The sequence below is a fragment of the Tachysurus vachellii genome, chromosome 9 (genome assembly GCF_030014155.1).
Source record: "Tachysurus vachellii isolate PV-2020 chromosome 9, HZAU_Pvac_v1, whole genome shotgun sequence".
Taxonomy (NCBI): Eukaryota; Metazoa; Chordata; class Actinopteri; order Siluriformes; family Bagridae; genus Tachysurus; species Tachysurus vachellii.
In genome coordinates this window covers 9,950,479-9,976,764 of record NC_083468.1, presented here as the reverse complement: position 1 = coordinate 9,976,764, position 26,286 = coordinate 9,950,479, and the positions used below count along the sequence as shown (strand labels likewise).

At 38.0% G+C, this 26,286-nt stretch overlaps 1 protein-coding gene across 1 annotated transcript in view; it reads left to right on the top strand.

The window, feature by feature from the left end:
• The window catches only part of LOC132851036 (SH3 and multiple ankyrin repeat domains protein 2-like), a 112,786-nt gene that overhangs the window by 54,875 nt on the left and 31,625 nt on the right, over positions 1-26,286 (top strand). The window contains exons 11-16 of the mRNA XM_060877606.1: positions 6,184-6,433; positions 13,434-13,573; positions 14,489-14,602; positions 14,901-14,982; positions 17,510-17,592; positions 21,735-21,859. Coding sequence (XP_060733589.1) covers positions 6,184-6,433; positions 13,434-13,573; positions 14,489-14,602; positions 14,901-14,982; positions 17,510-17,592; positions 21,735-21,859 — 794 coding nt within the window. The remainder of the gene's footprint in view (positions 1-6,183; positions 6,434-13,433; positions 13,574-14,488; positions 14,603-14,900; positions 14,983-17,509; positions 17,593-21,734; positions 21,860-26,286) is intronic.

Below are 26,286 nucleotides of genomic sequence, written 5' to 3'. Positions count from 1 at the left end.
AGTTACTGGAACCTTCATGGTCTTTCATGAAGTAGGTCAACATTAACGATTGTGTTTCTAGTGCATTAAAGCTTAGAAGATTGTGGGTTCAAATCCCAGCAGTGCCAAACTGCCATGACTTTGTCTTAGAGCACAACCCTTCAACTCACCATTCACTGAGCAAATATACTGTATTATGTGTAATTTAATACCATGAAAGTTTACTTTACAGTTTGACAGTAAATTATACAGCACCTTACTGGCAATGCCGATTTTTGAAAGGCTCATACCCGCCACTAACAACACACTCAATGTCACTGAGCACAAATTCTGATGTTTGAAATTTAACTGAAGCTCTCGACTTATATCTGCATGATTGTTTTAGTCATTAGCTATTGCATCCTTATATTGCAACTATAAAGTTCTCCGTTATCACTCAAACAATTCGCAAAACAGTTCCACCTTCAAACTTCCCAGCTTCATTGCTTGCTCATTATTTAGATTCATAGCTCTAGTACAGAACTAAAGTGTTAAACTTCAGACATCAAACACCCCTTTGGGAATGATGTAGATTACATTTCTGACTGAAAGATCACTTTGTGTCATGGGAAATAAACTCAAGTGCAAAGGTCAATAACTTGTCATTCATGGATGATGAAAAAAATCATCAGAGTTTGGAAGATTAATCTAGCAGAGTGTGTGTGGCTGAATAGTATTTAAAGAACATAGCGTGTATGTATACTCTGCTCCCTTAACCATTAACCATCTATTAGGGGGTTAATAATACACGAAATTCAAATTCACTGATTATTTCTCACTGAGTGATTATTTCACATTTTTGCTGTAATGTAGCATCAAATTTAAGTATATTAAAATGTATATTAGTTTTGCTGTAATATACAGATATATAAATTTTAGTCTAAAACTACTTTTAGCAATTTAAGTTAGGAGTAGTTCTCTTCTTAAGAGCTCACACTTCTTGCCCTATAGCTGCTCCCTGTTCAGGTTTTATGCCAGATGCCCTTCCAGATACAACCCTTCCATTTTATCCAGGCTTGGGATGGCAGTGAGATTTAACCCCTTATTGCCTGGGAACCAAACCTGGGTCGTGGCAGTGAGAGCCCTGGATCCTGCCGTTGGACCGCCAGGGTAGTCTTGAGAGAGCCTACTAAACATGTTAAACAGGGTATACCTGTGTTCATTTTAAGTCAACCTGTATACAGTTCTACAGTAAAGATCATATAAATGGCAGATCAGATCAGCCCTGCTGTGAAACTTTCGGATGGAGAGGGCTATTAAAATATTGGCAAAATTTAAAAATATTTAAAATATTGGCAAAATTAATTTTTTTGCCACAGTGTTGTATCTAAGAGTCCAGGTACAGAGAAAGTTGTTAGTTAGCTCACAGGCTGAAATAGGAGACCCTGTGAGGACCCAAATCTTCAGCTCTACACAGATCCAGGCCAGTAGCAAGCCAGTAGCTTCTATGGAAGGCCATACAAATCTAAAAAGTTTTGGAAAAAGATTGTTTTGGTCTTTTGAGATAAGCAAGCAAACCGATCCAAATCATAAGGCAGAATCGTAGAAGGGAAAGACAGGAAGGAAGGTCAATAAACATAGGTAATCAGTCAAAAGTAAAGACGAGGGGAAGACAAACAGAGAGTAATCCAATAAGTGTTAGAAATGGTCATAAACTGTAAACATACAATGAGCACTTGGCAAACCAAAGGCTTGGTGCACTTGAGTGACAATACTTTTATACTATTTATACTAATTATACTATAGTTAAAAGTAGTAGTAAGGTACTGTAATGTTTGCATGATTTTGTTACAAAATTATGTAACAAAATTAAATATGGCTAATGAAGACATAGGCTTTTTGGCTGAATGTCACAGTCTTCCAAAATCCCTCAACCTATTTTTCGAAACTATCCCAATCTGATGTAAAATACTGTGACCTTGGCAACCCTGCTGTCACAACTTTCAACCGGGTATGTCTGAAGTCATGCGGCTCTCTGTAGCTCCAGCTGGTATTTGAATCCTGTCTACTTTAGTATAATGAGTTGAATCTCATATCTGCAGTTGTGAAGAGGCCAATGTTAATAATAGGACTAAAAGGATAACAGTGCACATAAGTGCGAAATCCAGGAACTTTGTTTTATGACTCTTACAGAAGTATAGAGGACACCCTCATTACTTAAATCTGCACTATTCCATGGCGAACTACAAGACCTGAGAGGAAATCGATCTCGAAGAAGACAGACTCACTTTATTGCACGTCACTTGCATAAAAAATGTAACTAAATTCAATTATATATGTATAACAATTGTTAACAATGGTAATTGTCAAAAAATGTCTTTACTAAAAAAAATCAGGATATAAAGTATATATTTGATATTAAATGTATCCATAATCCAAGCTTGGGTTTACAGTGGCAAGGAAAAACTCCCTGAGATTATATGAGGAAGAAAACTTGAGGAAAAAGGAAGGAAGGCCATTCTCATCTGGGTGACACTAGATAGTGTGATTATAAAATAATTCCCCATCTATAGCAGTACTACATGGTGCAATTGCTTGAGCAGGAAATTCATTCTAGTCATAATATAAAGAATATATTGTTGAAGGTATCATTGAGGGTAGCATTTCAATGATGGCTACATCACTAGATAGCTCACATTGATTTGTACATTCCTGTTAAAAGAGGTTTGATTGAAATTCGCCTCCCTTCTTACTCTACATTTTCATTTGATTTGCTTTCATATTTTAAGCCAAAAAGTTGTATTCCTGAAAAATGTTGCTTTGCAAGTCAGACGATGATGTTGTTAACTCGGATGTAGTAATGGTTTTGATGTAGAAAGCAGAATTTTCCCTGGCAAGCACAGACATCCCAGAACATCCCAGAAATTTTGGCACACTTGGAACAACCAGTCAAATTTGACCAATCAAATTAGCAGACCAGAACTAACTGTTGCATAATAGAAACTGATTCAGTCTCAAGTACTGAGATACCAGTTATCCTGAATGTTTCTGCTCTCCGGACCTGCCTGATTCGTAGTGTAGTCTCACCATATGGAGGACGCTCACTGCTGATAAGGATGGCCACATGTAATCTACCTGGAGATACATTGGACTGATATGGATAGTATCACTTGGTGACCATGGCTGTGGCTTTTGCTGTTGCTGTGGTCACTTTCGTGCTTAGCTTTTCATAACTGAACATTTGATCGCTTTGGCAGGAAGTAATTCATGTTAAATCTATAACCAATTCAGAATTTACACTGATGTTCAAATTTACTTAATAAGCCCCTGTTTATACAATTGCACTTGACTGTATATGGTTATAGAAGGGAAATTATTTAGAATCACACTATCCAGTGTCACACAGATGAGGATGTGTTCCATTTTGATCCTGGTTCATCTCAAAAAGCTTTTTCTTGCCATTATTGTCTCTGGTTTGCTCATTAGAGATATACATAAAACCTTTGACTTATATTCTTAATTTCATTTAAAATGACTTAAATGCAATTTAAATTCTGAATTTTTATATTCCTAAAAAATCTGATTTGTGATGTCCACTGTTAAAAGTAATAATAAACAAATCAAATGAATTAAGAACTATTTATCACAGTATATCTGTGGGCTGTCATCCACAATACTCAGTCAATAAGACCATGCTTTCCAAATATTAGCAAAGTTTAATGTGATAAAATTTCATTCCTTTTTGCTCATGAAGCCTGCAGTCCCTCAAGCACATCGTCCCCATTTTGACTTCTAAATCTGCAACTCTTCACACCTGATCAGACAGAAAAAAAAGGAGAAAAGTCTATTTTTAGCATGCTGAGTCGAGACAAGGTCAGAATGATGAGTTGTTTCTGCCAGACATTCTAACACCTTTTTTAGATCCCTTAAGAGCATCTTTTCCCACAACCTCAATTTCTCATAACCTCAACCCCAGGTATCCTTGTGATTTTGATATAAATAATGTTACATACTATGTGCCATTGACAAATGTCTCCTGTTTGTCCTTGGTCACAAAAAGCAGTCAGTTCATCATTCGAAACCCATCTTGATGGAATCACTGTGATTTTGCAGGCAGATGTTGCCAGGGATGCTAGAACAAAGTTTTCCCTTCTGCTACTCATTGTGTTTAGTCACATTGAGACATCTCCAGAGAATTTTTAAAGACAAAAATCATAGAATGGAAAACATTTTCTTGATTCTTCTTCTTCTTCTTCACTTCATCTCTGGAAGCCGATTAAAAGAGAATAAAAAATGTAATAAAATTCTTGATGTTCTACAATCACACAGGCTTGGTAGTTTAGTGCTTAGCACATTTGCCTCACACTTCCAGGGATGGATGTTCTCCCTGTCTTTCAGGTGTTTTCTTCCCCTAGTACAAATACATTCATTGTAGTCTGATTGACATCTCTAATTTGACTGTTATGTGTGTGTGTGTACTCCAGGTTCCATGTGACTGTGTGCATGATGTGTTACAGAAAATGGGTGGATGTTGGTACATATATATGGTACAAATTGTAATAGCTGAACTGAATTCTGGGAGCTAGAAGCAGCTGACTTACTAACCACATCCTTCAGATATCCCTGTCTCAGTAGGCAGCATTTTAGCCCAAATAAATAAATAAAAATAAATAAAATAAATAAATATTGGGGGAGTTGTTGTATTTGGTAAGGTTCACTGACTGCAATTTAACCAAATACAAAGTATTTTTTTAATTTCCATTTATTAGTTTGTGTGTGCTTGTGTGTGTGTGTGTGTGTGTGTGTGTGTGTGAGAGAGAGAGAGAGAGAGAGAGAGAGAGAGAGAGAGAGAGAGAGAGAGATTATGACTGGTGTTGTTTATTGTAAGTGTTTGTTGCTTTTTTGGACTCCTTTATCATTTGTAATGTTGCTCCCATTTAAAACAGTTCAGTTCAAGCCCAGCCATTTTTAAGGGTCATGATTGAGGACAATGTCCCGTCCAGAGACAAGCTGTTTCGTGTTGAGGTTTTGTTCAAACCGACCATCGAAAATACCCTCTCTAATGAATATGTTTTTTTCATTGGTTGTTATATTAAATCTTACCTAGATAGTGCTATTTTCTGATTGGCTATTGTGTAGCCTCTTTTTTTGATTGGCTGATAAGTGTCAGGCTCAACTAAGAACTCCAGGGGAGACGCGCTTGATTCCTGCCCGGTTCCATAGAGACAGCGGTGCGGACAGATACATTTGGGGACTGTCACTCTCAATGCATGACACTTGACAGCCCTGAAATTGCCTTACGTGTTGAGAGTGTGGATGTGTGGGTCCAAGGTGCCCGCTTATGGACAGGTATCCCATCCAAGGTATCCCAGTGTACCTGAAGATAGGCATCAAATCCACTAAAAGGATTTGCAGATATGGAATGTATATCTTAATCCAGCTATACTTAAGCACTATTTTAATTTAACCTATACTGTGTATCAGTAAAAATCTGTATTTTACAAGGTTAAATAAATAAATACTTAAAAACCTTCCACAACCCTCCAATCTGTTCAGAGCCTGGAGATGGAGAGATGGGGTCCTCTCCAAAATGACTACATCACTATCTTCAAAGTGTCGTCCCATGTGAGACAGCATGAGTTCTCCATTGAGAAAGCATTTTATAGTTAGTATTAACTCCATTTGACTTCTCAAACCTCTTACTTGGCTATATAGCACACATGATTGCTTCATTGGGGTTGTGGTTGTTTGAGGTTAAGTTGCCACCAAGTTGCCACTATTTGGCCCTTGAACAAGGCCCTTAACCTTCAGTTGCTCAATTTTTTACATTTTAAACTGGTTTGTTTATTAAAAAGAGATAAAATGAAAGTCGCTCTGGATAAGGGCATCTGCCAAATGCCATAAATGTAAATGTACATGACAGCTACATTTAGGATTAATATCCCCTCTTCTACTAATAACAAACAATAATCAGTCAACTGATTTGCTCTGATATATTAGTTATACATTTAAAAAACACAAAATAAATAAATAAATCATTTATAGCGTTATTCCTAATTTCTTTATCTGTTTCTTGCTAATTGGTTCATACAATAGTTCACCTAAGCAAGTTGGATTAATACAAGTAAAATGCTAGAACTATTACAAATGTCTTTGTCTCTAGATTCCAGAGCATGTGTTTCAAATAATGCTTTTGATCCACATTAGACATCCTTTCTTTTTCAGTGCCTTTCCTTGAGGCGCCTTCATATTCCAGGAGACGCCGTGCTCCTCATCATTTGGTGCCTCCACGTGTGCTGCTCCGCTCCAACAGTGATAACCACCTCCAACTGCTTCCCCAACCCACAAACACACAACCCCACACACAACTGCACATACACACCAGCCCTAATGGCACAGTGAGTACCAGAGCCCCGCCACGCAGCCGCTCGCCTTCGCTCGGCCGCCTGGGAGAGGAACAGCATAGATTGCACAGGTGTGACACACACACACACACACACAACACATACAGTACATGCATACACCAATCATCCTTAACATTGAAGGCACTAAGAAGTGATGTGAATAAAATTGATAGATTAGGCAGTGAGAGAACAGTACGTTTTTGAAGTTGATGTGTTGGAGGCAGGAACATTGGGCATATGTAGGGATTTGGGTGACTTTTACAAGGGCCAAACTGTTATGGCTAAAGGACATGGTCAGAGTATTTACAAAACAGCAGGTCTTGTGGAGCGTCCCTGGTTTGCAGTGGTTAGTACCTAGCAAAAGTGGTCCAAAGGAAGGACAACTGGTGAACCAGTGGCAGGGTCATGGGTGACCAGGTCTCACTGAAGTTTGTGGGGAGTGAAGGCTAGCTCGTCTGGTCAAATCCCACAGAAGAGCTACTGTAGCATAGTGTGGGAATGTTCATGCTGGTTATGATAGAAAGGTGTCAGAACATACAGTGCACACTGTGCAATGCCTCCCGACAAAAATGGCAAGTGAGTATAAGGACAAGACCATGGAGCAATGAAAGAAATTGTCCTAGTCTGATGAATCATGTGGACAACTGGCTGCAGGGGCATCACGTACATGGGGAAGCGATAGCACCAGGATGTTCTGTGAATAAGAATAATTTCTCAGATCTCAATCGGACCAAGTCTTATTTATGTAGGGTCCACCCTCACAACTTACAGGACTCAATGGAACTGCTGCTAACATCTTGGTGCCAGATACTATAGCACATCTTTAGTGTTGTGGCTACTTTGATGACTTGATAGGTCAGAGTTGTGCTGGTGGCACCTACACAATATGGCAGGTGGTTTTAAAATTGACAACTTTTAGGAATTTAAAATTCCTTTGTTATTGGAAAATTCTGACATCAGTGGAGATTAAGATTGAATAATCTCATCAGACTCACTGTAGCACACTCTAGAAACTTCTCTACACACACACACACACACACACACACACACACATACACAAACACACACGCAAATACACACACACAAGATCTATAGGTGCTTTATTAGATTAAATGCCTTCTCTGTGTTAAAGTTATAATATGTGTGTGTGTGTGTGTGTGTGTGTGTGTGTGTGTGTGTGTGTGTGTGTGTGTGTGTGTGTGTGTGTTTTCCATTCTCTGGATCAAGGATTTTTTATTTTTATTATTTTTTTTTAGAACTGAAGATGGATCAACTATCATTTTTTCAAGAGGATTAAGATTAGTGCCAGTGTGTGTGTGATTTGTGTGAGTGTGGCCATGTTTTTATATCTTGGTGGGAACAACAATAGGAATATCTGAAATATTTAGATATTCCTTTAATTTAAATATCATTTTTTTATTTCTAGAAAATATTTATTATTTTAGATTAACTTTTTGAAAATTAAAAAAATAAGATTTCATTTAGGTTCTAGAGGTTAGGAGTATTGTGTGATTTAGATGTGTATTAAATAGCTACATTATTTATAGTATACAGTATTACATAGTGTCTGTCTGCACACTGATATCAAGGGCTTTATTTCCCAAAGCAACAAAGCCTCAGAAGTGATTAAGATGTGACATTCTGACCTCTTTGTAGATTAAAATCAGACATATGGTAGTACCACACACACACACACACACACACACACACACACACACACATACACACACACAAATGATAATTCAGTATTACAAAAGCAAAAATGCAACGAAAGATTATTTGAGTTTTCTTTTTGTTGTGTTCTCTAGTGTGACATCTAGAAATTTGGTTATTACCTGTGAAAATCCCAGCAGTTTCTGAAATATTCAAACCAGTGTTTCTGGCACAGTTAAAGTCACTGAGGTCACTTTTTTCTCCAGTCTGATGATTGGTGTTAATATTAACTGACCTTTGTGAGCCGCTGCTTTGTGATATCCTGGTTAGATATTTGCATAAATCATTATATTATTTGCAGGGTTAGTACCGAACTTTACCTGGGGTTATGAAACAATGCTCTGAAGAAGTGTTAGCGGCACTTGTGGTGTCAAATGTGTATAGTGTGAAACAATGCAGTGTTATAATCTTACAGCTAGATGCTTAGCAACAGACAGTGTGTCTCTCATATCACATAAAAACCAAGAGCTATTGGCACTTAATACAAACAGCATCAGGCTGCAAAACACTGAACATCACAGAAGTGTGTATCGGAAAATATGTGACACTGATAAATTAGCCATCAATGAATGTCTGGTTAACTACAGGACAAACTTATAAAGGGCAAAGCTGTGAAAGTTTCAGATCCGCAGACATGTCCTTATTTTCTCCCTGATGAGAAAGCCTGAGACATGTTCATTATTATATGCTGTATTTATCTAATCATGATTGCTGACACCACAAATGTGCAAATAAGAGCAATAACACATGGTTTAGGAATGTACAGTGTGACGATTGGGAATAACTAGGATTACATGTTAAGTATGAGCAGTGTAATGAGCAGTGAAACAAGACCCAGGAGAGACCTACAGTTAAAGGCAGGGTCTCTCCGATTTTTGAGAAACGCTTCAGAAAACTGAGTCGGGCCGACAAACAAAACAAAAATCAAAACTAACGTGTAGCCAATGAGCAGAATGGGGCGGGTCTTGTCAATATGCGGCGGAGAGAGTGCACATGTGTGACATTAGCAGAAAGCGGTTTTTACATTGACATGGAGGATAAAAACAAAGAAAGAAAGCGAAGAAAGGCTTATGGTAAGGCAAGAAGTAGGACCCGTGTTAATATAGGATCAGCTTTCCAGCGCTGGAGAGAACTGAAGGAGCAGGAAGTTGGCCGCATATTCACAGATTGGAGTTTCCCGAGTCAATAACTCCTGAGCTACACAAATAACTGTTACTACACAAATAGCACCTCTTTTCTATCGTAGTAATGTAGAGACGCAGCTACAACCATGTTTTGCTAGTAACAGGGTTTAGCTCAGGAGTTATTGACTCGGGAAACTCCAATCTGTGAATATGTGGCCAACTTTACTTAATATGCCGATGTCGCTTTTTCCTTCTCGATAGGTGAGTAACGTAGGTTTTGCTTTGTTTCACAGAACTACAGTTTTTTCAGTTGCTAACAAACATTGTTCAATACTGAAACCACATTTTCAAAACTCTTCACGCAGTCAGCGAAACAGAAGTAAATGCAGACCAAACTGTGAACCATTTTTCATTGCTTTCAGACAAAATGCATTCAGTGTCCACACTTTTCAAAATTCAGGAACTCTTTTCCCATTCGTACTCCACAACATGCAAAATACCATACAAAAAAAATAATGCTAACACACTGCATTCAAAATGATTAAAAACACATTCAAAACAGAATGATGTCAAATTCCAAGCATTTATGCAGTAATTATTTTATAGAATTCTCAATTTTTTTAGCTAAAAATTAAACAAAATAATCATTACAAGCTAATTGCAATTAAAAAAAAAACAATACAGTAATAGTTGTGATTTACTGTAGGATCCAAAGGTTGCCCACGAGAGGAGGGAGAGACAGAATCTGTTCTGATGTGCAAGAAATTGCCATTGTGGATATGGTATTTGCCAACAATGCAATAAAACTGCGGGAAATTCGTGAGAGAGTGCTGGCAGACAATGGCACTTTTGAAAATGTGAATATGGTTAGCACAACAACAATTGCCAGAGTCCTAGAGAAACATAAAATAAGGATGAAGCAACCCTTTGAGAGAAATGTGTGAAAGAACTCCGGTATCAATATGTCCAGGTAAGATGTCTGTTCAGTAACCAAACAGGGTACATACACATTGATGCATAATGTCAATTACTGTGAAACTTTCTGCAATTTAGAGGGTAATGGCGATGGAATCCAGACGAACTCCACATACTTTTAACTTTGTGGATGAAGCTGGATTGAACCTGGCAAAAACATGACGCAGGGGAAGAAATGTAATGGGACAGAGAGCGACTGTGGAGGTCTCATGCCAAAGGGGAGCTAACATCACGATGTGTGCAGCAATGTCCAATGAAGGTTTGCTGTTACACAAACCACTCATTGGCCCCTACAATACAGAGAGGCTCATATCGTTTCTAAATGACCTACATATCCTTCCTTCATTGTTGTGTGGGATAATGTGGCATTCCACCACTCTGCTGCAGTCACAGAGTGGTTTGCGGCACATCCCATGATGTCTTATATAAGTATTATACCTGCCTCCATACTCCCCTTTCTTAAACCCCATAGAGGAGTTTTTATCTGCATGGAGGTGGAAGGTGATGTTGATGAGAACTTGTGGCCAAATGCAAGAGAGAGAGCAGACTAGAACCATCACTGTAATTTACTATAATGAACAAGTTACAAGTTCTACACGTTACAGTAATGTGTAGAATGCATTTTATTTATCCTCTAATGTACCTTTATTATCATTGCAGCCTTGGGAGTTTTTTCCCTCTTTTTTTCACCTTTTGGTTATAATTTTCAAGTACTATATTCATATAAAAAAACAAAATTTTGATTAATTTCTGATTCATTCGTGTTACAAATGCTTTCAATAAAGTGAAATTGTGTTGCAGTATTCTATTTAAATCATTGAAATCATTAAATCATTGAAACTTTAAAAAAGAAAAGTTCATCAATTATGTAATGCTCCCTGCTGTTAGTGTTTTTCAGATCAGTGTGTTGTGAATGAAATGCGTGTTTTCTGAATGAGAATTGTTGCCAGTGTTATGTTGGTCTGAGTGAGTTTTGTAGGTGGTTTCGGTATTGAACAATGCTTGTTAGCAACTGAAAAAAACTGTAATATATGCCGTCCATTGCATGATTATGCTTGTGTGTCATTTTTGCTTGTTTGATTATCTGCAATCGTATTGTTCTTCCTTTCAGCTATGATAAAGACATATTTCTTTCCATTAGATGCCTGGGTTACGTATGTATGTATGGGCGGAGCTATCAATACAGGGGTGGGACCCATTTGGCCCATTTGGGTTAGGGCCGTGTTTGTTTTGGTGATTTCAACAACGGAGACCCTGCCTTTAACTATTTTAAGTGTGAAAAGCCTACAGTTTTGCACGGATTCCTAACATGAGCGAGTGCATATTTCAGTTTTTAAGAAACCCAGTGGTAAATCAGTCCATATGAATTTGTGATATTTTTTGTAGAATTCTTTGATTCTTATGACCCTCCAAGCATGTTCTATTCATAAATAAAGATGTCTTACTGACACTTTCCATAAGATGGAGCTCTCGGTTCAGTTCAGTGAAGAGAATTGAATAGTATTTGTGCCCCATTGATAAATTACTTACAAGCTTGCTCTTATTTTCATGGGGTTAAGTTGTTCAATGTAAAATAAATAAATAAATAAAACAAACCCTAACTGAATATTTCTTGATATTGATGTGCTGCAATGGCAGAAATAATGTTCATGTCCTGTAGAAAGATAGAGATTATGAAAAAGAAAGGGGGGAGAGAGAGTGACAGAGAGAGAGAGAGAGAGAGAGAGAGAGAGAGAGAGAGAGAGAGAGAAATAGAGAGAGGGAGTGAAAGAAAGAGAGGGAGTGAGAGAGAGAACAAGAGAGAAATAGAGCGAGAGAGAGAGAGAGAGATAAAGAGAAATTCTTTAAGTGAATGAAGCATGGAGGGTTTGTAAATGATGGCCAAGTGGAGAAGCTGAACATTTGAACACTTCAACAACACAGAGTTCAGAATTAGTGTGTCCTAAATCGTAGACCGTTAAAGAGAGTAACCCAAAGGTACCTAGATGGTCTACTATTTCTGGTAGATTTCTGAAGATTGAATCTGTGCACACTTTACTACTTGTGAGGAAGCAGAAGATTGGTGTCTGTTTGCTCTGGTGCATTTAAGATTTAGATTTTAAAGAGATGTAAATGTAATGTGGCAAATGAAATTAAATCAAGGAAATGGCAAATTTACATGTACTTTTACATCAATTGCATTTGGCAGACACCCTTATCCAGAGTGACTTAAATTCAACTATCTAGTATAGATTATATAAGGAATAATGAATGCGGAAAAGCTTAAATACACAAAGGAGTTTGATTACAGTGACAGTGTGTGTAACTAGGCAACAGCGTTCTCTTCTCGTACATGTGTTAGTATGTCCCAGTACTTGCTTACTCTTGCTACACACTCAAATATACTGACATTTTTTAAACAAGAATAGTACATTATTTTATTGCATACTATACGTAGTCTAATTGGGATGCAACTATTATCTATTTTGTTATGATTTTTGCATTATATCACAGTGACCATGATCACTACAGGTATATGGTTACTATAGTTTGACTACAATTCAGATTTTACAGACAATATTACAATATTACAAGCTCTGCACAGACTGGAAATCTTTTTTTTTTTTTACATCATTGCTGCCACCGTTCAATAGTCTTAACAATCTGAGACACTCTGTAGAACAATTGTGTAGAATTGTGAGAGGTGTTCACCGGGGTAGCTCACAAACTGGCAAACTGTGTGTGTGTGTGTGTGTGTGTGTGTGTGTGTGTGTGTGTGTGTGTGTGTGTGTGTGTGTGTGTGTGATATTGGTTGCACAAATCTCTCAAGTACAACAGAATATTTTTTCTATTTTGGTATTTTCTTTCTACAAGGAGAAGCAAAGCACTGCATTCATACACAATTGACCTGGATGAACCATACAAACATGATAAATGCTACATCAGTTCTATATAATGAGCATCAAGTGTTGTCAGATTCATTGACTTTCCAACACTTTAGCTCACCAGTTCAGTAAGGAAAAGTTCATCAGTTCACAAAAATTATAGAGCACGACTCTATAATTACATGTTAGTTGCCAACTCATTAATATTTAAACATATGGACTTGGACACATGTCCATGTGTCCCACTTAAATGACACACCCAATGGTCTCCATTCTACAGTCAGACCTTCTAGCACAATAGAAGAGTATTGCTATCTAAGCACGAGGAAGGCAGATTTTGGTAGTTATGTTTCTGCTGATATTTCTGGTAATTCTCCTCTTCCTTTCTTTCTCAGAGCAAACACAAGTCTTGATGGTTCGGTGTCAAGAAGGAAGCTGTACAGTGCCGTCCCTGGTCGCCATTTTGTTGCAGTGCGACCCTATCAGCCTCAAGCAGATGGAGAAATCACACTGTATAAAAATGACAGGGTTAAAGGTCAGTACACACCCACAGAAACAATCATACAAACATATGAATGCAGGTCCCTTAGGTGTGTTTCATATCTAGACTAGAAAATGTTTTAGTATACAGAATTCCACATATATCACTAGGGGAAAAATAGAGCAATAAATTCTGAAATCATGCTAATGATTTTATTCTTAACTTATTTGATCGTGTAACCATTCGAAAAAATATGCACAAGTGACATGGCAGAATATTTACACAATTTCAACTTAAAATTTATATATTTCTGAAAATTTTTTGGTGTAGATTCATGACCTAATAAAGAATGACAATTAAGTCTAGTTAAGTTACTTCTTCTACTTTGCTTAACTCCATTTAGTTTAAATTCTGTTGAAATAATAATTATCTCTTTATTATGACCAAAGTTGTTGTATTTTAATGTTGTTATTTTGCAGGTGTAAGATTTTATATGTTGCACAATGAGCTAATTAGATAGACAATGAGCTAACTGTTATTTATGTGTTAGGACACTTAGTGACATTTCCACAAACAAAGGCTAAGTGTCAGCACCTATGATGTGCTGAACAATTTCTATTGTAAATTGTATTGTATTGCATGTACTAGGAGAGAGAAATTGGGACATTATGAGTAGTGGCCCATGTCTCATGTACATCACAAATCCATGTACATCGCAGTGACCTTGTTTTCCACAAAGGCTAGGAAGAAAAATGAACATTTTGGGATTAATTGAGGCCTTTTGTATGTATTTTATGCTGTTTTTCTGAAACCTGGCAACCCTGATTTAATGGTATGAGCTTTCAAACATAGCTAAAACACAAAATGACATGAATGTCTGAATAGTGGCTTTGTCTCAGTGTTAGATAACAGATCACTAACAATAACAAGTATCAGAGCAAAATGGTGATTGATATTTGGCTGTCTCAGTCCTCAGTATTGGTGAAGGTGGTTATTGGGAAGGCAGCGCTCGTGGCCGTGTTGGCTGGTTTCCAGCTAACTGTGTAGAAGAAATTCCTGCCAAAACCAATGAGGCCAGACCCCGTAAGTCTACACACTTCTTTGTTGGTGTGTTTAAATGTGAAAAATTTAATAATCTTTAACAAACAACGTACAAAATTCAATTGACTGGGAAGAAAAATAAATGGAAAATATTCAAATTATTGTGGTCTTATGAAAAACCGTATCAATTATCTACATTATGCCAAACCACATGTTCAGTAACAGTTACAATTACAGAAAAACAGTAATGTTTAGGTTCTATTCTCGGTTTTTGCTTCCAGTAGTGTTTTGATGATCAAGTGTCTCTTTAAGTGTTTTTATTGCTTTTGTTTTTCCTCAGAGAGCCGAATAGGTCGGACAGATAAAAAGAAGCTTTTCAGGCATTACACCGTGGGCTCATATGACAGCTTTGATGCCTCCAGGTACAGCTATCACTCAAACCTATATTAATTAATAACAGAATATATCTTTTCAAACGATGCCATGGTACTGTATTTCCACATAGTTTTATAATAATGAGTACCAAAAGTACCAGAGAAAATCTGATATTCAAATAGTAAATAACACCACATTAAAAATTATATTTGCCAAATAGACATTAAAGCAAATGTTTCCCTCCTAATCTCAGCTTGTTAGGAAGCTTGGGGTTAGAGCACAGGGTCAGCCGTGATACAGCACCCTGGAGCAGGGAGGGTTAATGACTTTATTCAAGGGTCTAACAGTGCTGGAGCTTGAACCCCGAGCTTAAACCAGTAACCCAAAGCTGTAAATGTTAAGACACAACTGCCACTCATGTGTCCAGACAAACTGACTAACTAACTAACTTATTAACCACCTAATCTATAAAACTGGTCTTAGAAGGTTTTGTCACAGATGAAACTTTTATAGTGTTTCCTTAGTTGTAGATCGGAATTAATAGGCCATAAATAATGTATGGATTATGGAAGTATGAATTACTGTTAGTAATTTCCATGTAGTTAGTCACGTAAAAATATGCATAAGACACCAATCCACACACACACACACACACACACACACACACACAAACACACAGACTGCGTTCTCGAGATTGCAAAATTGACAGTGACATCAGACGTGTAAAAACACTGAAAAGCCCAGCTTGTTGTTTCTGATGCAGACATTAATAATATTTATTTCTCTGCAGCACTGACCCAAATGTGCTGCTGCAGTGAGATTGGTTTTTAATGAGACCATTCAGCCTGTTTTTTTTTTTTTTTTCCTCAAACTCATGCTGAATTCTCCCTGGGGGGCTGAAACAACACTGCGTTAAATATTCATCTGGGGATTTTTTTTCTTTCCTTTTTTTTTTTTTACACTGACAGAAGGTGCTGTGAAATTTTGCATGAACTGCAAACTGTCTGCAGCCTGAACGCCAGACTAGATGGAGAGATCTGATGAATAAAGACTGAACAGGTCAATAATGAACATGAATCAAATATTCTTTTTTATAGCTAGAGATATAAACATTTGGAAAGTTCTTTTGACTGCTCTGGACCTTTAACATTGTAATAGTTGTAGCTAGCAACTGTAGTAATGTAGCATGTATTTCCTCACTTCCTAAGATCTTAGCCTAGCTCTACACAACTTAATTCCCTGTTTCCCTTTAAAAATTACATAATTGGTGACAAAAACCTAAACAATTTATTGTAGAACAAGAAGAATAACTGAGGTAATGGAAAATAAGGGTCCATATCTGAAGAGATACTAGAGATTCTAGAGAGACACTGCATCTTTGGCTGACCATCTATTATGCTCTCTTGAGACCAAAAATACAAAACTCTAACATTTTTTGATGAGATTTCGGCAAGCTAAAATATTTTATGTGGATTGTAAAAGTTGTGTAGTCATTTGCCAATATTACAGTATGGGATTGAAAATGTTGGTACAGAATTCACAGAATTAAATTCACCTGTGAGTGAAATTTAGATCATATGATCACCTGAACCTTCATCAGAACAGAAAAAAAACAGACTTGGTTGCCAGGGCAACTAAGCATCCTCCGCTCTGTTGCTAGGACTGCAGAAGTCTCTCGCACTCACACTTATACACACACTCATGCTTGCGCACATATACTTATTCTCTCTCTCTCTCTCTCTCTATCTCTTACACAGACACACACACATACACACACACACACACACACATACACACACACACACACACACACAGGAAGCAACTTAGAACCTTTAACCTATTGATGTATAATGAGTTTTATTTATTTAGATGAAAGGTATTTACTTATGATTATGATTATTATGACAGCTACAACTGTATAATAAAGATGCATATACATGTTAAGAGTGGAAATGATGCTGACTGAGTAATATACAATGTTATGTAAAAGAGCAAGTGAGAGAGATAGTGAACAAGAGAGCGAGAGAGAGAGAAAGAAATGAGAGCGAGGGAGGGGGAAGAGAGAGAGACAGAGAGAGAGAGAGAGAGAGATCCTCTCCTGCTCTTACACGCTCGCTTCTTCATGCTGCCAAAAGGATCGCAGGAATGAAAATGTCACCGCTGCTTCTTGGCTGCTGATGACACACGCTCACTCGCACGATCCTTGCGCTTGTGTGCTGCTATCACTCTCTGCACTTATTTCTCCTCTCTACGTTTCCTCTCGTTCCTCCGCTGCACGCTCGTCATCATTTATTTCATCATTTATTCATCGAGCCGGGTGATGGTTGTTTTTAGCGACGAGGCCTCGGTGAGCGACTCGCTCTCCGAGGGACGGAGGAAAAGAGGGGATGCGTTAACCCCTCCATTAATTTGAAATACAGCCTTCCATCCACCCATCTATCTTTTCCGTCCCTCCTGTCCGTCCTTCCCCTTACCTTTCATCATGATAAACATGCACTCGGGCCGCAAGGCGGTGGCCATGATGAGGATGATGGGATGTAATAACGGACGCTACGTTCGCAATTTCCTCCGCAGCGACTGCGCCATCGATGAAAAGACCGTGGTGCTGCACAAGAAGGAGAACGAGGGATTCGGCTTCGTGCTGAGAGGAGCGAAAGGTAAGCCAGAGTTCCTACGTTCGTCACCATCATCATCATCATCATCATCCATCTCACAAATCTGCTCTGAGATCACACCCACTTCATTTCCATATTATTCTATTTCACTTCACATCATCATCATCATCATTACCAGCACTATCATTATTACCATCATCATCATTAGAGGTACGCTTCTAATGACACACCAAAGACATCAAAACATGCCATTAATCCAGAGATTAGCATCTTGGATTGAGATGATGTGTCAATCTAGTCCACATATTGGGTCTGTTTATGTTCACACATTCACCATCATCATCATCATCATTGCACCTTTAATGATAAGCATTAGTCACCTCAAAAAAAAAAAAGGTGTGGACTTAAAAATATCATCATCGTCATCATCAGCATCATCATCACTGTCATCATCATCATCATCATGATTGTCATAAACATCATGTCATCTCTAATCCTGTTATTACACATCAAACACCCACATCAAATTATGAACAACAAGATTAGTAAACTGGATTGAGAGCATGTGTCACACAAGTGTACATGTTGGGTCACTCCTTCATCATCATTACCATCATCATCATCCTCATGCCACACCAAACACACAAGCATATCATTAGTCCAGATTTTCACTACAAATACTTTCATGTCAGTTCTCAACTTCATCATCATCATCATCATCATCATCATGGTTACACAACCAAAACAATTAATCTACAGGATTTCTTACTCCTGATCCTGTTATCTCAGTTCGCAATTTCATCATCATCATCCTCATCATCCTCATCCTTGCACACCAAACACAAACACACCATTAATCTACACTTTTAGTCCTGATCCTTTCATCACAGTTCCCACTTTCATCATTATCATCATCATCATCATCATCATCATCATCATCATGCATTTAATATAAGTGTTTTCAGTGCACTGTTGATTTGCACCAAAACACATATGAAGTGTGTAAAAAAAATTTGCTTAAAACCAGTGCATACTTCTGGCCATTTTAGCTCATCATCATCAACATCATCATTATCTGACTCCGCTTGCTGAAAGCCACTATATCAACTACCCCTAACCATGAGTATGTTTGTAGAATGCTTCTTCTCCAAACAGCCACATCCAGCCATTAAGAGCAAAGGTGTGCACATCTCCATCTAGAGTTTAGTAATCTGTACCTCTGAGACCCTGACATTTATATTTCATTTCTCACAATCCTCATCCTCACCTCCTTCATCATTAACATGAGCCTCACACTCCTGCTCCTGATAACCGAACACCTCATAGCGACCATGCTGTTTCTTTCAGAACAAATGTAAACACAGATTTTATCCTCAGTCCAGTCCTGACCAACAAACCTGAGCCAATGAAGTTCTCCCCTTTACCCCATGTGGATTCAGTCTTGTGCTGGTAGAAGCTTGCATAATGCAAACTGCATTATTATTATATTTATTTTAAATGACATGTGACCTGTGTGTAGGTTTAATCTATTTGCCTGAGGTTCAGTGATGTTGAAACCAGATGAAAAATATTTTGTAATATTCGTTGAAGTCCTCCTTAAATCCTGACGGCTGTCTATTGAATATCAGCTCAGAGATAAAGCTCCATTGTCTGCAGCATCCTAAGCTCTATAGTGTAACTATGAGAATGACCATTAACTTCTGACCAGTCAGAACAGGAAGGCATGAGGATCCTTGGCGTTAATATTTGGCTGTCAGTGCAGTAGTCTGTTCAAAAAGTTCTCCTCTTGTACTCACCACTTCCCTCGTGTGTAACAGAGCACGAGAACATTATCCTTTTCTCTTGCTACTCTTCTGTTACTATACACAACACTAACAGATTACATACCCTGTGGATGCATGTGAGAGAGAACCTGTTGTGCTTTGGTTAGCAGAGAATATGCAAAATAAAGAATTTGTGTTAAATGTTGGTTTTTGCTCTGCTGAAGCACTGACTATGTTACAGCAAGCTTTAAAGTCCTGGCATGTTTCCAAAAGCAAAAATAAAGGCATGTCAGGTTAAATGATAGATCAAGACAATAATAAAAGCCTATGGGAAAGCATCAGGAAAAAACTTCTAGAGATGTGGTGCAAACAGAACTGGATCAGGATAATCACATTACACACACACACATAGTGCACACTTTCCAGAGAGGATGTGAGGTAAAGTTATGTAGCTACTTACTGATGGGTGAGTTTTTCTTTTTTAACAGATAGGAGCACGAGCACGAACAAGAGACTCACATGGTTTACATTTTGTGTGTGTGTGTGTGTGTGTAGGCATGTTTTTATATTATGCTGAGGCCAAGCATTCCATTAAAGGTTTGGTCATCATCTTCTGTTTAATTTGGTATAAAATTACATTTTGTAGAACTTTAGTATTTTATTGCTAAAATCAGTACAATTTGTGTGTGTATGAGCTTGTTGTCGAGAACCATTGGGCCCTTGAGCAAGGCCCTTAACCCTCTTTGCTCCAGGGGTGCTGCATCATGGCTGACCCTACACTCTGATCCCAATGTCAAAAATTGGGATATGCAAAGAGAGAATTTCCCTGTGCTGTAATGTATATGTGACAAAATAAAGACTTTTATTCTATAATTTCACTGCAGTTTTCAGTTCTAATGTCGAACATGCAGCTGCTAATGAAATAAAAATGCAGCTGTTAACAGCCATAAATATGACTGTATGATTTTGAGGTGCAGCTCATTTCTGGACCGAACAATCGTAAATCTGTATAAATAAATTGCTAAAAGAAAAACAACCCAAATGAATTCGATATCTTATCGTTTATCTACAAACACATTTTATTTAAAAAAATAAAAAATCAGTCTTTTGTGTTGCATTTGTTGTATGAATGAACTTCTGGGGCTATTTAGGAATTTGTTTTAAATAACACATTTCAATTGTCACAAAGTAGAAATAGTTCCACAGAGCTTCTAACCTCTATAACAAATTCAGTGGTAATGGCAAATCATGCTATTGGTTGTTAGAGATGCTCAGAATGGTCACTCTATGAGACAGAATTTTGATCTATGGTCACTTCACACTGTTACGATCAGCAGTCAGCAACCGTAATTCTACGCAGCATGAGATTTAACCGAGCACTTTACATTCTGACCTTTGGATTGAATTACATTTAATCGAATGTGTCTTACAGTACAGTAAGGAACAACAGGAAAATTGGGAAACACTAATATAATTATTAGTAACACATTGAAACTAGGCTTAGTGGTTAGCACGTTCGCCTCACACCTCCAGGGTTGGGGGTTTGATTTCCGCCTCCGCCTTGTGTGTGTGGAGTTTGCATGTTCTCCCCGTGCCTCGGGGGTTTCCTCGGGGTACTCCGGTTTCCTCCCCCGGTCCAAAGACATGCATGGTAGGTTGATTGGCATCTCTGGAAAATTGTCCGTAGTGTGTGATTGCGTGAGGGAATGAGAGTGTGTGTGCCCTGCGATGGGTTGGCACTTCGTCCAGGGTGTATCCTGCCTTGATGCCCGATGACGCCTGAGATAGGCACAGGCTCCCCCTGACCCGAGGTAGTTCGGATAAGCGGTAGAAAATGAATGAACATTGAAACTATGTTGAATTCTTCATTCATTTCAGGTTTGCTTACAGTATGTGGTTTCTGCTATGGTATGACACTGTAGGTTTTATAAACGAGACAGAAGGACATCACAGATGTAGAAACAGCAGTAGTGGCCATGTTGATGTCATGCCAGATACCGTTCTGACAAGCTCACCCAAGAACTGAAGGAGAAAATAATGGTACTGTGTGTTAGATGTGATCTTAATGTGATAGATAGTCATCATTAGCTCCGGTAACAAGACTAACGAAGCTAACTTCAGACACCAAACATGTCTTAGATGATGTTTGGGTTATACAGTTAATGGGACACTAGCTAAATTTTATACCTGGCTAAATTGTAACTTTAAACTCACGAACACACTTATACACACTTAAATTTTTTAATAAACAGCCATTTTAACTTTGTTATGCTGAATAACTAAAACGATCCACTTTCCCATAACACTAACAAAGTTCTGCACCCATTCTGCACAGTCTGAATCACAAGTTCGTCATTCAATCAAACCCATTTTAACTGTCTTTAAATTTTTCTTATTTCTACCTCCCGATACACCTCAAAGCTGACACGCCCATCGAGGAGTTTACACCTACTCCAGCTTTTCCTGCCCTTCAGTATCTGGAGTCAGTGGATGAGGGTGGAGTTGCATGGGAGGCGGGGCTTCGGACTGGTGACTTTCTAATTGAGGTAAGACACGTTTTCAAAGCTCTGCCTTTTCTTTTTTTCTTCTCAAAATGTTCTTCACAAAGGAATTACTTTCTAACATGTTTTTAGTACTGTAGTATCCCAACTGTAGAGACAAAGTGATGATGTGATCCAATCCAAGACTACCATTTCATTCAACTGATACTCATTGTAATAAAACTCCATTAGCTGTGTATTACATTAAACGCTTGTGTTCTATTCTGCATGATATGCAGGGCCGTCTGGTATGAATGGGCTTGCAGAGCCTTCCATATGCTCTCTTTGCTGGTAATAAATGTGCGTAAGACGAATATATTTTGCTTTTTCTGAGCCAAGCACTGAATTTACAGCCAATGCATACTCATTTGTGCTGCTCTCTTTTCTCTACTGTATTGCAGTGCAGTGTATTGTCTTGTAGTGTATTATATTTCTGTCTTGCACTGTTTGCGTTAATTTGCACACATGCTCTTTATGTGGAAATAAGTGATAGATATTATTCCTTAGTTCTTTGTTATTTTATGGTGCTCTGCATCTTTCTGTAGCACCAAGATCGTTGTTTCATTATGTACGACACCGGATATATATATGGTTGAAATGACAATAAAAGCTGCTTCACTTGACTCATAACCTGACAACAGCACCTCCAGTGGTCATTAGATGAAATACATGTGGTGTGTGAAGTATAGGATGGACCTCGTTTCTTTCTAGCCAAGACTATAGATTTATGGAACATCTCACAAACAGCCATGTCAAGAGATTTCCCAATGAAATGCCCAAGCTGAAAGATCAATAACAGCTCGTTATTAACAGTGTTTTTTTAAGGTGCATTTGAATAATCGGTTAACATGAACAAGGTTAATTATTAAATGTCTTTGACGGAGAATGATATATTATACAAATTATATATTTCACAATGGGGCAAATAAGATTTTGTCTACCTTTCTGTGAGCCAAGCTAGGATGAAGCTATATCACTTAAAAATGGCATGTTGTCTGTGTTTGACATTTATAAATGTTCACTAATGATCTGAGTCCGGCTGCATGATGATTAAATATCAGGGATTTTCACAAAAACTAGCCTCATAATGTAAACTATGTTTGAAGTTTGTGTTATAGAATATTAGCTAGTTAAATTTAATGACTATTTAACTATTTTAAATACTCCTCCATTTGAGTGACAGCTTGGTCCACCATATTTGTTGAAACTTCATAGATATTTCTAGGTGAATAGAATTGGAGGACTGACTACACTGAGAAGGAGAGAAAGACATATATATGCTATGCTCCCATTTATGCAAAATAAGTCAAGTTCTGCTTTCCGTTTGAGACAGCTGTTATTTTAGTAACAGATAACTGTACGCAAAAATTCTGTCTAGAGGGCTGCCTTCTGACTGATTGACTAGCAACAATAAAACGAGTGTTTGATAAGCGATGAACTAAAAGCAGTGCTTCATGAGAGATGAAGATGTCAGCTGTGTTTGTTCTGCCTACAGATTTTTTTTTGTAGTTTCCTTCTTCAAAATTAGCACCTCTCAGAGAACAGTTTGCTAACACACACACACACACACTTAAGCTGCAGTGTGTGCAGTTTGTCTCTAGTGCGATGTGATGATATAATCAGGATGTTGTTGATATTATTATAAAAATGAAGCAGTAAGGCTCTTTCTTTCTTTCTTTCTTTCTTTCTTTCTATTCTCACATCTTGTTTTTATAGTTTTCATCCCACACTTCACCTTCCCTGTCTGCCTATCCTTCTCTTTTTCATTCTAGTTGTATCACCTTTCTTCCCTTTTATTCTCCATTTTCTCAATTCGAAAGAATTGTATAACAGTTGGGTGGAGAATGAACACCACAAAACATGAATGGGTTTTGGGTGCAGCAGTTTTGCTAGACAGGAAGGCTGGAAGACTGCAATTTCGCAGCTGGAAAAAGATTGTTTCTGAACACTGGAGCAAAGCTATAAGAGAACTATCTAATCTATGTGATCTAATCTATAGCAGGTTTCTATGATAAGACAGTGGTTTAGATGTTGATATATTGAACAGAAGCTTCTGAATTCAAATCTTCTGATTCTGCTAAAAGCTGTAAATGTAATGTAATGGCTTTAAAGTGGACAGTTTTGCAGAAACACCGAGAAAAATCTAAGCAATATACAGTATTGCTATGCAGAGTTGTCTATGTAAATAATAGGGGTGCAACATTACACAAAACTTTTACTAAATGTACTTAATATATACATTTAAATATATAATATTACTCATTCATTCATTTTCTACCGCTTATCCGAACTACCTCGGGTCACTGGGAGCCTGTGCCTATCTCAGGCATCATCGGGCATCAAGGCAGGATACACCCTGGACGGAGTGCCAACCCATCGCAGGGCACACACACACTCTCATTCACTCACACACTACAGACAATTTCCCAGAGATGCCAATCAACCTACCATGCATGTCTTTGGACCGGGGGAGGAAACCGGAGTACCCGGAGGAAACCCCCGAGGCATGGGGAGAACATGCAAACTCCACACACACAAGGCGGAGGCGGGAATCGAACCCCCAGCCCTGGAGGTGTGAGGTGAACGTGCTAACCACTAAGCCACTGTGCCCTATATAATATTATATTATATTATTTTTAATACAGCAATCATTTAAAAGATGGTATGTCTGAAGCACAGGGCTTTTTCTATAAATGCAGCAGAGAGAGCAAGAGAGAAAGCGTGTGTGTGTGTGTGTGTGTGTGTTTGTGCATACAGTATGTGTCTCTGTGATACATGGCCTTCTACATGCATGATTTATGACACAGCCTAGCTTGACATAAAATTTTCATTGTGTGTGTGTGTGTGTGTGTGTGTGCTTACAGTCTGTTCATTAAATGTAAATTTGCCTCTAGGTGTGAAAGCCATCTGAAAAGAATGAGGTTAGTTGGATGCCCCTTACCACCATTCAAAAATATAGGGTCATTTTAAAAATAAATAAAAGGTGTGAAATTGAGGTTCCTCGTTGGACTATGTGACACAGGGTTGCAGGTTTTATTAGGCAGCATGCCTGCAACACACAGGATACAGTATCTGTCCTGAAAACACTGGGCTTAATGCAGGGACACAGCCTGGATTGTACATCCATCCATCATGCATAATTAGGGGGATGATTAAAGATCGCAATTTACCCACTGCCATGTTTTATTTGGAATATGTGAGGATTAGGGGATGTGGTAGCCTTGTGGTTCAGGTGTTGGACTATTAATTGGAAGGTTGCCAGTTAGAATCCCAGGTCCACTAGCCTGCCACTGTTGGACCCCTTTGCAAATCATTTAACGCTCTATTGCTCAGTTCTATAAAAAATGCCATCCACAAAATGCCATAAAATGTAAATATTAAAGTACCTAAAGGCATCACAGGCAAACGCAAGAAGGAAACCACTATTGACATCAAATCAGGAACAGGTGGAGTGGCACTGATGACCAGTTAAATTCGTCATCTCAAGCACCAGTTGAAAAGCTTATTAATTAGTAAACTGTAGCTCTATCTACAGAAGATCCTCTGGGACACACACCACCCAGCTCACTTTCTGCTCAGACACCATCATTGTACAACCTGAGACATTACAGTCTGGACAGTATCATCACACACACAGCGTGTTTTTATAACAGCTTCTTTCCAGCCACAGTCAGGCTAATGGTAAAAGACAAAACGGAAGGAAAGAATATGTCTACCTCATTTCTGTAAGCTGTAAGATCATAAATCCTTATAACTTTTTATGCTACATTTTCTCACTGCTTCAAAAGCAGAGTATAGGTCCTAGCCATAGACCTTTTATCGTTTGTCTTGTTTCTTAAAATGCTTTTGCACGAGCAATTCTTATGCACTCGTACAGAACAATTCTTGATTGTTGAATTTTTTTAAATATTTATCTTACTCGGTCTCTCTGAAAACCTAGAGCCTATCCCAGGTGGTTTAGACGTTAAACATGTTAGCACTGCAGTCCAGCGAGTGGCTAGCATTCCTTATTTTAAAAAAGCTGAAAATGACAAGAAAAATGAAAAAGAAAAACAGTTTCAGTTTTGTTCATAGGAAAGCTAGTATATGGAATAACTTATGAAATAAGAAAATGAGTTCATTATTATCATGTTACACTTGATGATAAGCCAAAAAGTCTGTGATCTGAGATCTGCCTGAATTTTCATTTGTTATACAAAACACGTCAATGTCATAGGTTTGGTCATTATACAAGGTCTTCATTTACATTGTTTACACACCATACCCACACAGATACAGTTCCTTCTGAGTTACTCAGCTGGACTAAGAGCATTGTTACTATGTTGTATATCAAGCAGATAAACCAGGGCCGTTACTGAACGTATGTGTGATCAGTTTTGTGGTCATTTATAACATAGGTTATTAACAGAATAAATCCATTTACATCACTGGAT